At 35.7% G+C, this 16,743-nt stretch overlaps 1 protein-coding gene across 6 annotated transcripts in view; it reads right to left on the bottom strand.

Moving 5' to 3' along the window:
• The window catches only part of LOC138696506 (TATA box-binding protein-like 1), a 71,284-nt gene that overhangs the window by 39,772 nt on the left and 14,769 nt on the right, over window positions 1-16,743 (bottom strand). For 2 of the 6 annotated variants that reach the window (XM_069821558.1, XM_069821556.1), the window contains 2 exons: window positions 10,599-10,655; window positions 1,120-1,396 (listed from right to left, as the gene is read on the bottom strand). In XM_069821558.1, the coding sequence (XP_069677659.1) occupies window positions 1,120-1,383 (264 nt within the window). In that variant the 5' untranslated portion in view covers window positions 1,384-1,396; window positions 10,599-10,655. Of the gene's footprint in view, window positions 1-1,119; window positions 1,397-10,575; window positions 10,656-16,743 lie in introns of all 6 variants that reach the window. The other 4 variants (XM_069821557.1, XM_069821555.1, XM_069821560.1 and 1 more) reach the window with 2 other exon arrangements.

The following is a 16,743-nucleotide window of genomic DNA, read 5'->3' as shown; positions in this document are numbered from 1 at the left end:
ATATGTACTGTACTTAATTCTTTCGAAAAAAAAGTAATTTATAGTTGTTTGCTGTGTGTGTGTTCTCCAAGTCCTCATGTTTACCACACTTCACTTTCCTGCACTTACATCCTCCAGACGTACCTGCAGTGATTAAGTTGCGATTTCTTATTATCGTCCTTAATGTCAATGATGGGATTCCTAATGAATCAGAGAGTTGTTTCATTGTAGTTTCGTAGATTTCCAATTTTTCCTATATAGAAAGCACTTTTCGTTTAACATTCATTGTAATCACACCCACAGACACTTCAATACACTAAAGGACAACAAATTGACCACAAAAAATTTCCAGAATTTTAATACGGCTGAGTGAGGAATGTTGTTTGAGAGAGGGGATTAGCAAGAGGCTGGGGTATTGTAACTCTATGTAGGCTTTAAGCGCACAGGTAAAGAATCAAATAAGAGTGTGTTACAAGAGGGTGGGATATTGTATAGTATGAAGGTTTAAGTGCGCAGGTAAAGGGTCGAATACCGTACTTTCCAGGTTAACGGCACCAGTCAGTTCAATAACCAAAATGTTTCATTGCTGTTACAGTAAATTTATGAAAATTCATCGAAAATATTCCACAAAAATAGCATATTATGTAGGACTTGAGCGCAACAAACGGGGTATTTTATGAAAGCATATATGAAATGTGCAGGGACTGGACAAAAAAAAGTGTATCACACAGGATAGCGTAATAAGCGGGCACATCTTATCGAGGTTTTACTGTATATTCTAAAATTACGACTTTTCTTTGTGAATTACCCTGTTGTTCAATTTTTTCACTAAACACTTTCAACTGCAGTGGTTTACTCAGTGTAAATATTACGACAGACCAATATTACTTTTTAATTGGAAAAAACTATGAAAGAAACAGCCATGAGCTATTTCAAATGTCGTCATAGTTTCTGCTAAAAAAAAAACTGTAGTAAACCACTAAATCCTTATCTTCATGGATGTAATTCAGGACCTCCCAAATACTAATCCAGCACACTAGCATGTGACCAGCTTATCCACTCCTATAAGATCACAACAATGAATGACCAATGCTATATTATGGTTACCACTCTAGAAAATAATTTAATAGATCAACACACCCCGTTCTCCCGCCTGTACTCCACATTAGCACCATTCAATGCTATCTGTCTGAGATTCAGGTGACATCGAACACTAAAGCTGCAGACCACATTGTTTATTACTATGTCTATTTCAGGTGGGTCTGCTTCTGCTGGTGCTTCTGTGGCAGCAGTGTCAGTAGAGATGCTATTGGGCTCCACATGAGTTTCATTCACTTCAACATGATTTATGTTGCCATTTGCGAGTGATTCAATTCCATTATTCTGTATTGCTGTGGCCATCATCACCACACTTTACCTGTAAATAAACAGAACACATTTTAATAGTTATACTAGACACAGGGTAGAGAAATACCGTGTCTAGTGTTGGCACTGTGTTATTTGAAACCACTGATGATTAAATTTGTTTCAGTCAGTTACAGAGAGAGTGGGCATACAACGGTCGACATATATAAGTAGCTTTATAATCAAGATTTCTTTAGGAATACACCTACCTACCAATTTGAATTTAACCCCACAAACTCGCAAATATTAAAATTAGATTTTTTATGTTTGAATTTATTTTGATTTATCCTCCTGATTCCAGGGGCCTGTTTCTCAAAACTCATGGACAAGTAATACTAGTCTGTACAGTAGCATTATTAGTTTATTTTACAAATTTGTTTTTCTAGAAACTACAAGGGTAAAGTAGTAGTTATCAATTCACAGACTAGTAATATTGATCGATTTTACCAGTTCATAAGTGATTCTGTTTCTCAAAATCCTAATCTAGTTGACTATACTAGTATTCAACAGGAATATTCCTACAAAACCCTAAAGACTGATGATTTCTATATTATCAGTTACCAGTGACAACCTTTCTCAGATAATTAAAACAAAATATTGTAGTTATTTTTTTTTAATATGTGGTTTAGTGATTCCAATTGAAGTGATGAAGTTGTTGTGAGAAGAGCTAAAACTAAATCGAGAAAAACAATTATTATTCCTTTACAGGAGCATTGTTTAAGCTGGCCTTCTATGCCCAAGGTTGCGGGTTCGATCCCGAGCCAGGTCAATGGCATTTAAGTGTGCTTAAATGCGACAGGCTCATGTCAGTAGATTTACTGGCATGTAAAAGAACTCCTGCGGGACAAAATTCCAGCACATCCGGCGACGCTGATATAACCTCTGCAGTTGCGAGCGTCGTTAAATAAAACACAACATAACATGCATTGTTTAAATATAATGAACGGTGTAGGTAAAGTGCTGAAAAGCTTGAAGAGTTGTTAAATATAGTGGGGACCTGCCATAACAAGACAAACAAATAGAAGTCATGCATTATCAGCAAAGCTTCAAATACAAATTGCTCTACAAATCGGGATGTTGATTATTTTCCAATGGCTTCTGGTCTTTCTGTCCTAGACCAGCAACACTTGCAGAATTCTTTCCTAATAATCTAATACCAATTCATCAACTGCAGTAATTTTTGCTGGCTTTCCTCCTCCACTGTCAGTTCTTCTGACATTGTCAACTTTAGCCTACAAATTAAATATAAAACGACGATAATTTATGAATACTTTATATCAAATTTAAAACTAAAAAAAAATTAGCGAATTTTTCACCAAGTCATAAATGGCATTCATGTCGGCAGTAGACTCACTAGCTACATAATATGTACTGTGAACTTGAATTGGTACTTATCGAAGTTGCTTTCTAAATGTTGGGCCAGTAAGTGTCCCTAATGTATGCATGATCTTTGTTCTGAGGTATAAGTTCCATAGCCTCACATACTACATTTACTTTATCATTTTTTGTTAATATGCTTGAAAAAAGCACCGAATAATATATCCTTTGATTCATTAATCATATTGAATATAGTTAATTTGCTTTCAATTGATGGAATTTCAACCGAAAAGAGAAATCAAAACCAAAACACAAACAACTTAGCTTTCTAACCTCAAATAACAATACCTGCCAATGACTATAAACAAATGAACTCAATCAGCTGACTAGTGAAACAGATCATGTGACTAGTGAAAAATTGTCACAAATTACTAGACTGGTAAAATAGTTTGAGAAACAGAATCTACTACAGCTGGTGAAATAAATATATTCTGGTAACTAGTAACTGGTGAACTACTAAACTAGTATTTTTGAGAAAGAGGCTCATACATGATTAATATGATATAAGATGTACGTGCAGAGATCCGAAGTATAGTATAATATACCTGCATTTGTGCCCTAACTGTAACCTGCAGAATTTTTTCAGCACTTTTCCTCATGTCAATGGCTTTTTGAAGTGTAGAATTATATTGAACTTTGTGGTCGTTATCTATTGATTTAATTCTATTCTATCTGTTCCAGACTAATTAATGAGATTCACTTGTGAAGAATAATGGTTAGCAAACTTTTATAAACCTATCTGTATCGAAGTCAAATATTTATATAATTTTACCAAATTTAGGGTATTAGTTTGCAAAAACATGAAAACTGTACTTGAAACTTAAAGCTTCAACTACTAGACAACTAAATATATGTCCAAGCAATCATACAATGGTAAAAACCTTGTCAATATACAAAAAGATATTTACATGTTTATATTTTAAATTTTCAAAATTGAAGAGTGAGTGAGTGAGTGAATGTCTCCCTCTCTCCTAGCTATTTCACTTTTTTACATCTGATATGAGACAATTTTATCTTTTGTCACTTTCATAATGTGTCTTTTAGTTTCTCATGAACGAATTTATGATTCTAAAAGATTTCAAAACAGCGGTAATATTAGTAAGAGAAATGTATTTTACGTTTTAAAAATGCAGTTTTCAGCATAAGTAACCCACAGTACACAGTCTTATGTGTAAATGTCAATTAAAAGTACCAGTTAAAATAACTTCCACAAACAGCAGATAATGCGTGATTTATAACTGGATTATTCAAAAGATTATGCTCAAACTGAAGGACCTTACAGAAGGGTTGAAATATAATACTTTCCAAATAGGAACTGGTGGTCTCTGAAGTAGTTCTTAGTCAGTACAAGCCCGTAATTACATTGCAGACATAATCATACTTTGTACCTTACTTCCTGCCACTATGTTTGAAAGAGGAGATTTACAACAAGTTGTTCCAGAGCTGTTGAAAACAGGTGTGGATACAACAGGGCGAAGCATCAGCACAATTTATTCTTGCTGTAAGAAACTTTATAAATTTCGCATATCCAAGACATTGGATCAAAAGAGGAGGTCCAATTGAATGGCCAGCCTGCTATCCTGATTTAATGCCTCTTGATTATTTCTTTTGGAGACATATCAAAGGCTATATTTCTTTGATGGAAATATAAACCAACACACATATGGGAAATCCTTGGACAGCACTGTAATGGAGTTCCTGTATGATTTGCCACTGAACAAATGGGTAAAAATGTGGTTTCAACAAGATGGGGTCACGGCACATCATGCTCTAACACTTCACCAGAAACTAAATGACATGTTTGGTGTGCACTGGATAAACCTCAGTCATGGTCTCCACCATCACCAGACTTCACACCCCTTCGTTTCTTTCTATGTGGATTTGAGAAAAAACACTTTTTCAGACAGAGTCAAAATCTATAGACGATTTGAAACAAAGGATCCCCCATGTTATCCAAACATCCCATCTGCAACAATTTTAAGCATGACAGAAGTATAGGGTATTTCAAAAGTCAGTTCAAACATTAAACTGTTATAAATATTGTAATATTTGAGGTAGGGATAAAACAAAAACATCACAGTGTTGGGCAAACAACGGAGTTTACAAAACATTGGAAAGATGTCCACCATTCTCTTGTTCAACGTACAGCATTGTCTGCAACACCATGCACAGCATTTTGCAGATAATGTATTGGAATATTGGAAATTTCTTGCGAGATGGCATATTTCAGTTGCAGTAGGGTTGATGTGTCAGGAAAACTCGTTCTTTAAGGTAACCCCATAACCAAAAGTCGGTCGGATTGAAATCTGCAGACAGTGCATACTGATGACACGATCGCCACACATCTGCATAATTGTTTTGCAGGGATAAAGATGTGGGTGGAGCACCATCTTGCATGAAGATTATGTTTTCCGTATCGTGATTCCTCAGTCTAGGGATGACGAAGTTCTGTAACATGCTGTAGTAGCACTCCCCGTTTACTGTAACAGTCTGTCTTATTCCATTATTGTCCACACCTGTGTAGTAACAGTTAGTGCATCTGGCTGGGAAACCAGGTGGCCCGGGTTTGATTCCCGGTCGGGGAAAGTTACCTGGTTCAGGTTTTTCCGGGGTTTTCCCTCAACTCAATATGAGCAAATACTGAGTAACTTTCGGTGCTGGACCCCGGACTCATTTCACCAGCATTATTCATCTTATTCAGGCACTAAATAACCTAAGACGTTGGTAAAGCGTCGTAAAATAACCTACTAAAAAAATAATGGTGGAGTTAACACGCGTAATTGAGGTTCGTTTTCCGACCAAAGTCATCAGTAGGCGCTTTCCAACAATGTGGCCTCCGTGAACTCCAGATTTCAATTCAGCCGACTCTTGGTTCTGGAGTTACCTTAAAGAACGAGCTTTCCTGACACATCCAGCAATCCTATTGCAATATTGAAAGATGCCCTCTCGCAAGAAATTGCCAATATTCCAAGACATTATCTGCAAAATGCTGTGCATGGTGTCGCAAACAGAATGCCGTATGTTGAACAAAAGAACAGAGGACACCTTCCTTATGTTTTGTAAACCCCGTTGTTTGCCCAACACTGTGATGTTTTTGTTTTTTCCCCCCATCTCAAATATTATATTTATAGCAGTTTAATGTTTGAACTGACTTTTGAAATACCCTATGTCAGGATTAAGTGAGGCACTGTCTTCAAGTAAATGAAGCACATTTTGAACATTTGCGGTAGTGAACATACTGTATACAATTGTATTTCAAATGACAGTAATGTTTCCCATTTGTCAACTGACTTCTGTGTCACATGGTAAAATGTAATATGTGATTTTATACAGGTTACAGTACAAGTTTTGAAAATACTTCACACCATTCTTGTATTATTATTATTATTATTATTATTATTATTATTTTGAAAATAAAAATATTGTACTGGATTATAAAAAATAGTGAAATACGAAGAAAAATATTACATATGTTTAGTCAACAGTCTGAAGACTGGCTGAAACCTCATAAGTGACATCAGTAAGGCATCGCTCGAGGCAACTAAGCCAAGAGATCAAGAGGTAGGATCAGTTTCTTTCCCCCTTAAAATACTGTAATGTATAGTACTAAAATACATACAATAATCACAAAATTAAGAACGTGGGTTGATTAATGTGATCCCCCCCCCCTTTTTCTGTTTTGAAAATCTTCCTTTACCAAGACAAATTCACTGCACAAACCAGTTTTCTTTTTATCACTTCAATTTGTTTTATAGCATTAACTTTCACTTACACACTTAACTTTTCTTTACACGCTTGTATACAAACTGAATGTCTTAAGTTACAATCTGAACTGAATGTCTGAATTAGAGTATAGTACATAATTTAGCCTGCTATTTTGTAAATGATTGTTGGCATGACAGAAGAAAATATTCGGCCTATCCCACACCCCTACCAGCTACTTGAGAATTCCTCTCAGTGACAGTCTCTGTTTAATTAATTAATTAATTCATAGCGTTCTGCCCAAGGGCAGGTCTTTCATTGCATGTTTACAGTTTTTCTTGGGAAAGGTAAATGCGGTAGCTTCCCATTGCTTTCTGCACACCACTCTTTCTTTCACAGTGAAATGCTTTTGTCTCAGTAAATGAATGGGATTACCAACTACCTCTGAATTACTCTCAATGACAGTCTCTGCTTAATGTATGAAGAACATGAATTTTTAAATATGTACTATTGTTGGGGTGTACTATAAGCAGTAACATGACCTGCTCCAGGAAGTAATCTTTACCTGTTGTTGTTTCAATACTTCAAAACAACTCAGTGCAGAAAATACGAGATAGCTATGACGAAGAACACTGTGTCTGGGACAAAATTTACCAATAAGAAAGTTTAATAACTCACGTAATAATGGAGATAGGAAAATGAAATTTGCGGCAAATGAAAGAGGGACATTTTAAGTTTTATGTGTGATGTTGGCAACATTTGGTCATTGTTGTTGACATAGCTGTAATTAAAATGGCGTTCACAGTGCAACAAAAAGTTCAATGCTGCTATTGGCTTGCCGAATTCAAGTATCCGAAGATAGTGGAGAGAAGATTTAGACAACAGTGGCCTGAGAAGCAACCACCAGATAGGCACACAATAACAACTTGGCATAGAAAGCTTCTTGAGACTGGTTCTCTTGTAGAGAAAACACCACGCGGGAAGAAAGTGACAGAAGCGCAAGTCGACAGAATTCCAACGGAACCCGTGTAAGTCTGTTCGCCGTGCCAGCAGGGAACTTGCAATTCCAAAGTCAACTATCCACGATGTTCTGCACAAGAGGTTACGTCTGCATGCATACAAGATTCAATTGATTCAAAAGTTGAAACCAAACGACTTGCCTGCACGATATGATTTCGCTAGTGACATGCTGTTGAAAATTGACATTGAAAATGGATATCTGCAGAAGGTCGTGTTTAGTGATGAGTCCACCTTCCACGTCTGTGGGATCGTCAACAGGCATAATTGTTGCATCTGGGGATCAGAAAATCCGCATGTAGTGAGGGAATTGGAAAGAGACAGCCCTAAGATTAATGTCTGGTGCAGACTTACACATGAAACTGTGATTGGACCGTTCTTTTTTGTGGAAAACACTATCAATGGAAATGTGTATCTTGATATGCTGCAAAATTACGCCATTCCTCAAATTCCACAGGGATATGTTTTCCAACAAGACGGAGCTCCGCCTCACTATGCATTACATGTTACAGATCACTTGAATGAATGCTTTCCTCAGCGATGGATTGGTCGAGGTGGACCTACAGCATGGCATCCCAGATCCCCAGACCTAACCCCACTGGACTTCTTTTTTTGGGGATACACAAAAGACATTGTGTACAAGACTGTAGTGGCAGATTTGGAGGATCTGCGTTGGAGAATTGTCGCTGCTTATGCAACTGTCACTCCAGAGATGTTACAAAACACATGGCAAGAACTTGAATATCGCCTGGACATCTGTCATGCTACAAGGGGTGCGCACATAGAAGTTTATTAGTGGTCATTCGAAACTTTGGAAGTCCCTTTGCCAATTCCCGCAAACAGCATTTTCATCCATCAATTATTTGGTGAGTTATTAACCTTTCTTATTGGTAAATTTTGTCCCGGACACTCTGTATTTAAATTTTGTTATAAAAATAATTTGTGTTGAAAAAGTTTTGTATTCGTAACATTATTCATCATCTACTTTAATTTTATTATAAATTCATCAATCATTCCTTCCCTTATTAATTTTCGAGTACCCATGACAATGCACAGTCCCGATTTTAGTTTCATAAAGTTTAATCTGATTTTAGGGTAATGTTTTTTAATTATCTTAGAAGTTATATGAAAGATGGTTAGTTAAGATGACAAACATTTCTTATGAATCCACAGCAATTTCTTCTAGCACAATTGTTGTACTACCAGTTATGATCAAACACAATTTCTGACATTGGTGAAGATTTAAATTTACAATTATGAGCATTTCATTCTTAAATTGCAGTAATTTATTAAATGAATTACTGTCATCTCTATCGCACTGCATTATTAAATAAATAAATAAATTGTTGGTTAAGTGTTATCTTGTCTACCATCAGGTGTTGTAAAAGACTGTATATGGTCTAATAAGTGGATAGAAGAATAAAATATACGAGGGTTGTTTGAGAAGTTCTCAGAATCACCAACAGAGGTCACTGCTAGCACAACCCGGTTCTTGTGTAATGATTAGTCATCCTTCATGAGTAAACACGTGGCACAACAGTGCTCTGGGTAAAGAGTTGTGGTGCGGACATTTCTCTATTGCTGTTCCCATGTAGTGATTTGTGAAGATAGAAAAAACCGAGATTCGAGCAGTGATAAAGTACTTTGTAAAGAAAAATATGAAAGCAAATGAAATTTATCCTGATTTTCAGAACACACTGGGGGACTCTGCTCCTTCATATATTCAACTGTTGCCAAGTGGACCAACGAGTTTAAATTTGGTCAGGAGAGCTTAGAAGATGATCTGCGTAGTGGTCAGTCAAGATGCATCACTATCCCAGAAATTACTGCAAAAGTGCACGAAATAGTCTTGGTGGATCCCTGACTGAAAGTGCGAGAAATTGCTTATGCTGTAGGTATTCATCAGAATGGGCATATCACATTTTAACCGAGGAATTGGGTATGAAAAAATTATCTGCTAGATGGATGTTGCAACTGATCACACAGGATCAAAAATGGATCAGTGCAAATGCCTGAACAATGTTTGGTCCATTTTCAGAAAAACCAACAAGATTTTTTGCGCCAGTTTCAGAAAAACCAACAAGATTTTTTCCATGCCGGAAAGGTCATGGCATCAGTTTTCTGGGATATGAAAGAGATTCTGTTGATAGATTATCTTCCCACTTGTTAAACAATTACGGGACAATATCATCCTAACCTCCTGGATCAACTACAGCAAAAGATACGCGAAAAAAGGCCAGGTTTAGCAAGAAAGAAAGTCCTGTTTCATCAAGACAGTGTGTGCCTGCACACACATGTCGTTGCCATGGCAAAAACACATGACCTGAGATACGAATTGTTGCCACACCTGCCTTATTCGCCTGATATGGCTCCATCAGACTTCAATCTCTTCCCTAAGCTCAAAATTTTCCTTGGTGGACGGAGATTCTCTTCAAATGAAGAACTGACAGCCAGAGTTAACAAGTATTTTGCAGGCCTGAGGAATCTAATTTTCGAGATGGAATAAAGGAATTGGAACATCGATGGACCAAGTGTATTAGTGTACAGGGAGACTACCTGAAAAATAAAAATTAAAAAAATGAGGTACGATGTTATTTTTTATTTCTTTCCGAGAACTTTTCAAATTACTCTCATAGAACACATTTATAAGAAATACAGGCCATCAAGAAACGCAGAACTCACATTTCTTTGTAAAAATAGCATTCGTAAATTACTTTATCTCAGAATTCGTTACATCAATTAAATACAATTTAATTTAATATAATGATCTCTAGTGGGTAGCCAAAAATGTTCCCACATAATAATTTATCTTTCTCACATTACATACCAATGACTGTTTCCCAACAAATGGTAACAGTGTGCCCAATTTAGCATGAATTGCAAATTAAGAATGAGATGCTTCACAAATATATATCTTGAGACTGAAATAATGACAAAAGAGTGATGTAAGTCTGTATTAAACATAATCACGGACATTTGAGTTTCGTGATTAAATTTAAAAAAAAAATCTTGTGATACCATAAAGCAGACTATCATTCACGAATATTACAGCATCCTCCCAGTCCCACCCAACAAAGAAGAAAAACGCCTTCGTACTTTTCAGGCTTTATGTCACCAACCCATAGCTATGTTGTCCCCTTGGTCCGAGATCCATTTGCAATAGCGATGGTCCTCAACTGAAACAGAGTACCATAATACAATTCCACTTTGCATTTAAGAACCCTAGAGGCTTCAAGTGACAAGGACAGATAGTGAACAGTTTATTACAACCATTCTAGAACGTAAAAAACAACACAGAGGAGTAAGAGACAGAAATAAAATAATTTTTGTTGATATTACGAGAAAATGTTTGGGCAAGGAACAATAAAATTATTTTCATGTCTTAAGTAAATCATGACTTCACGATAATCAGAATGCTCTGTAGCTGCCATTTACTGTGAAATGGGGATTCCTACGGCTATTTTGTAAATGTACATCTTATGGAATCTGTTCGAAGAGTGTCATGAGATATAACTTATTTTGTTAAGATGACACATTTTAAAAATAAGACGCATATGGGTTACCTGTGAAAAGAGTCATATATAATTCTTTGAAACAAGATTATATTTAACAATGTTATAACAATTTTGATATTTAGCATTCATTTCTTCGATATTTGTGGGGTACAATCTGATAAACGAGAGGTGTATTCTTTTTTTTTTCCGACATTTCATGTGCCATAGAATTACCAGACTACAATTTTCACATTATCTTACGTTTTTCTTATAAAGGTTAGGAGATTATGCCTTGAGTTTTTGTCATTCGCATAAAATACTTTATAAATCCATGATTATAGAGTAAATAAGAGTCCAAATTTATTTATAAATAAAGATACAAGTTTCTTAAAATAAGTCAAATGTTTCAGCATTTTGATAATGACTGATTTAATCTTTTAACACTGATGGCCAGTTTTTCCAAGTAATGTTTAATTTGGCTTAACAAATGTTAAATTAACAGCTGGTTTATTTTTAACGTTTTGTTAAGATGTTTTCCATTTGTCCAACATAATTTTGTTTAAAATAACCAACACTTAACGTTAACTGTCGTTAATACTATTCTAACTACTCAACAGCAGTTGGTAATGATTTTGCATATATAAGACAACTTCTTATTGGCTGATATTATTATTTAAATTCTGTACTGTAGAGTAAGTCATGAAACATGTGTAAAATCATAACCTGTTACAGTAGCCATGATTCATACAGTACAGAGAGTTGATAAATGAAAGTTGCATTGACTACTATCGAATAATAATTATTATTATAAGTATGGTTATATTTTATAATGCTAAATATGAATTTCTGTTTAGAAAAATCTCAGCATTATGACCACAAGGTGAAAATAATTACACGAATGTGTGTGTAGTCAACTATACACAAAACCCCGAGGAGAATTCCGTATCATATAAAATTCTCTAATTCAGGTCCATATATAAATTGTATGTAATTTCGTCCTAAAGAAGCAAGTGCTGCTGAAACATTTTATTATTTACTCACTGCATATTTTGAAGCACTATTGACATCGGCTATAGTTGAAGAGCCAGTAACATAGAATCTAGAGTTAATAGTAGCTGGTGAATTGGAACAAGTGGCCTATTTCTGTTTGTAGGATATTCAAATCTGACTTCAATTTCTTGCCACGTTGAGATTGCACATTTCCTCAATATTAAATTGATAATAGCTCAGCATCGAAATAAGCGTCAGTATGATAATCAGTTGACTTATAAAGATTATCTTCCCTATATTAATATTCCAAAATATCTTTTAAATTATATATATTACCAGTCTTATGTCCGGTTTCACAAAGCTTCATTAAGGTTTTAATGATTCATTAATGTATTTACTGTTCATTAAATCATTTTTATATCTCACCAAGCATCTTTAGCCTAACGAACCAGTAAAACTATCATTAAATTTAGTGATAGAAATTTCCGTCTTTAAATTTTTAATTATTCATTAGTTGCAATATAAAATGGCGGCACGTTTCAACGCAGAATTGTTATATCTGGAACTGCTCGAAAATTAAGAGTCAAATGGAGATAATGTTAACCATTTAAAAACCGATCATTTTGAAAATTTGAAGGACACAAAAATTCACAAAAGATACCACGTCATGAAGATCGTGGTACCAGTACTCAAAATTTTATAAGAAACTGATCATAGGTTAGAATATCATAACAACAGCTGAGACAAAGCTGAAACTAGTCAACTAGGTAACATACAACTGAGTTTTATTTTAAGACATGAAAGTGATTATTATAACTACATACCGGTACCTAAGAAATATTAGTAAATTAATATATAATGTGCATTCAAACATAATAAAACTTAATTGGTATATTAACTTTCATTTATTAGAATTACGTTATAGCTAGCGATAAGCTATGTTTGCACTGGCTTTAAAACAGAAGCGAAAGAGCAGGATTCTTGGAATTAATAATCATATTCTTTCTGATGGAAATTTAATTTTCCAGCAGGATAATCACCCCGTGCACACCGCCATAAACGTTCAAAGACGGTTCACGGAAAAGCATGAAAAAGAGGAGGATTGACAAATATCGAGACATCCCACCTCAAAATCCAGATCAGTTCTGGGATCAAGTTCTGACTACCTGGGAAGATTTTGCTAAGGACCAGAACTATTTCCGCGATGTGGTGGACTCAATGCCCCGAAAATTCCAGGCAGTGATAGACGCCGGTGGCATGTGGACAATGTATTAGATCCACATGTTATTTCTTTTATTTTTCTTTAATTTGTTTGTTTATCTTTGTCTTATTTCGGGAAGAAAATTGATCTCCCAAGAGTTTTTTAAATTCTCCTAGTGGAGCCAGAGTTGCGAAATAATTCGTTCCACTACACAAAATTAAAAAAATGAAGAAAGGTAACATGCATAAAAATGATTTACGTTAATAAAAAAAAGTTATCGCTGAGAATCGAACACGGGCCCTTGGGATGGCAAGCCAACTCGCTACTGACTGCTCCATCGGAGAACAATGACGTAACTAGCGCGACGAGGCATATATATATAGCTACTCAGCTTGAAGTCTACGGAGACAGCGCACATATAAATGTACTCGTGTAAATATTTTAATGTTCAGTACTAGTTAATGTTTCATTTGGACTGATTTACTGAAGCTTGGTGAATACGGCCCTTACTCTAAACATTCCTCAAAGAGAAACATAACATGTTATTTTCACAACTTTTGTCTGAACAGATGTGGTGTTATCCTCCATGTTTAACTGTTTGTTAAATGAGTTAACGGCCTGAAATCCTACATTTAAAGTTAACAAACGGTTAAGAATCTGTTAAGCCAAACTGGTGTTGAACAAATGGGACAACTGTATTTAACAAAGTGTTGAAGGTTTAACAGTCGTTAAGTGTTCTAACAATACTTGGACAAACCGGCCATGAGACTTTTAAACATACCTAAATGTCATAAAATGAATAACATATTCTTTAAATACATGACAACCCTATTGTAGAGATAAAGATTAGTTCGTAACAAGGAAGTTTAAAAAACGCTGACTAGAATCTTCTTTTAATTTGAATCAGAAATCTCGCAACAATAAACTGTACTGTGTCAATCCACTGCTCATATGTGAAAAATATCAATTCAAACTAAATTTTTCTTAATACAACGGCAGATACCCAACTTGCATCATTCACCCAACCATCCCCAACTATGAGCGACATGCCAAAAGCTGTAGTTCTTTTTGCTGCTGTAGGCATTGCCCTCACTGCATCATGGGAAGCAAACTACATAGTGCCACTGATTAATGGAGCATCTGAAAAATCTGCCAAGCACAGTCTCTATCCACAACAAATTCCACTTGGACCCGGTGGAATTCGAACTCAGGTTACCAGCATGGAAAGCTGATGCTCTAGCTGTTCAGCTAATGGTGAGCCAATTCAAACAAAATGGTACAGAGAATTATATAGACTCAAAAAAAAAAATTCAACTTAAAAAGTTTAAGGAATATGAACAGGAAATTCCGAAAATTATATACATTAACAACACACAGATATTATTAATACTGTATAACTCAGGATTGACTGCAGTTTTTTTCTTTCTCTACTTCGTACCTTCCTGGTAACTCATACTCACAAGGTTCTTCAATCTCTAAGTGCAATCAAACATTCAAATATGGATGCGTTTATAATAAAAGACCATAACCAGATGCGGAAATTGAAAACAAACAGCAACCCTTTCTTAGTTCAAAAGCAACCCTGTACCCAAACATGCAATTACAAGCACAACATTAGAAGGTTTGTAAATGTTTTGTTTGAAGTGTTCCTATGGCAACAGTATATGCACTTCGACCTTTTGTGTCTCCATTTACATCATAACATCGAAAAGCTTCATCTACAAAAAACATCTGTATAAGATCTAAACTTCATGGAGTTTTCTCAAGCCAAAAGCACTACTTTTTGCAGAGAATGTTAGTATTTTGTACTGACAAGAGAACCACTGATGACAATCAACCACATACTTCATTTTTATGAAGTATTAATAAATCTATGTTTATTACAAAATATTAATTATACATATACACAATTATACCAGAGTCTAGTATATAGAGTCATGAAGCTCAATACATAAAGAATATGCATCCATAGATAGTTGCTAACCACTAGGATCGCTACTATCGCCTCATCACAGACAATGCGAAACAGTACAGGCACAGTCTATTGTTTCTAGTACCCTCACAACTCAAGCTTCGTGACTATATATACTAGACTGTGATTATACTGTGTTTCTTTTAAATATAGCACTATTTTGGAATGTAATTATGTTCAGATATACGAGGGTCATTTCATAAGTCATGGCAACAGTGTTATATCAGCCAATAAAGCTGCAGCAATGAAAATCAACTATATGCATTTAAAGGTCACTGGAATGTTCTTTGCAATGTTAGCACCAAATGGGGCCCAGGCACAGGAACCAATGGGCAAGGGGCAATCGAAAGATGAATAAATAGAAATCGTTTTTTCACACATATAAACAAAGTATATTACACACAGCCCTCTTCAAAATAGTCCCACAAGGCTTCCGTACATCTTTGTCAACTATGGGAAAGGCATTGAACATCATCAGCTGTGTGTGATTCATCAATGTGTATCACCTGTTGTCGAAATGCTGCTAAGATGTCTTCCTTGTTTGCAAAGTGCTTCTCACACAGAGAATTGCAGAGTGAGATTAAAGTCGAATGGATGAATCGGGCGAGTAGGGAAAGTGTTCCAAGATCTCCTACCCCCACTGCTGTAAAAGGTCCCTGACACAAGCTGCAGTGTGGACTGTAGTATTATCATGGAAGATTATGGTGTCGTCCATCTTGGAGCATGGCTGCCAGTACACTGTTTGCATGTGCTGTTAACTAGCCACCAATGCACACAGACACCATTGGTGGCATTCCATAGAGTGTAACACAAGTTTTCAAACGTACATACTGAACTAACCGTGTTGCCATATGTTCCAAAGATATAACATGGTTGCCATGACTTATGAAATGACCCTTGTATACACATATAGTACATTGAAAGCCAACATCTGTCACGTGACAGAAATAATAGATATGTTGCAGTATCTTTTTTCTTATTAACGCTCTTCTATGATTTACACAAATCAAATTCTAAGGATTATACTAGTCTGTAAAATACAGTGCATCCCATGAGGAGAGAGAACTTATGCACACTGTTGTAATGAATCCTTTTAGTTTAGAAGGTTTTATTAAGTATAATTTAAAAGATTTTATTAAGTATAATTTAACTCAGAAATAAACAACCACAAAGAATAAGTAAATATTTTCATTAGTTGACATTTGGGGAATAAACCATAATAAATTAACACTATTCATGTCCACCACTGTGGAGTAATGGTTAGCACATCTGACAGTGAAACGAGAGGGCCGAGGTTCAAACCCTGGTTGGGGTTTTTCTGGGGTTTCCCCTCAGCCAATTGAAGCAGAACTGCTGGGTATCTTTCGGTGTTGGACCTCGGACTTATTTCGCCATCATTAATTCACATATCATCATCATCATCCATACCATACCCCAATTAAGTTCACAGTGCGGCGTGCTGTACTTGTACAAGAGCGCAGTCGTTCGTTTACCCATTCACAGAATAGGAGTGGTAAGCACAAATATGCCTCAGACTGCAGTATAAGCCTTTGGGTCCTTCCTCCATACAAGAGAAAATAACTATACTCATGCCCCTAATCATGGAT

The sequence above is a fragment of the Periplaneta americana genome, chromosome 3, assembly GCF_040183065.1.
Source record: "Periplaneta americana isolate PAMFEO1 chromosome 3, P.americana_PAMFEO1_priV1, whole genome shotgun sequence".
Taxonomy (NCBI): Eukaryota; Metazoa; Arthropoda; class Insecta; order Blattodea; family Blattidae; genus Periplaneta; species Periplaneta americana.
The sequence above is the reverse complement of the archived record's forward strand: the minus strand, read 5'-3'. Positions and strand labels throughout refer to the sequence as shown.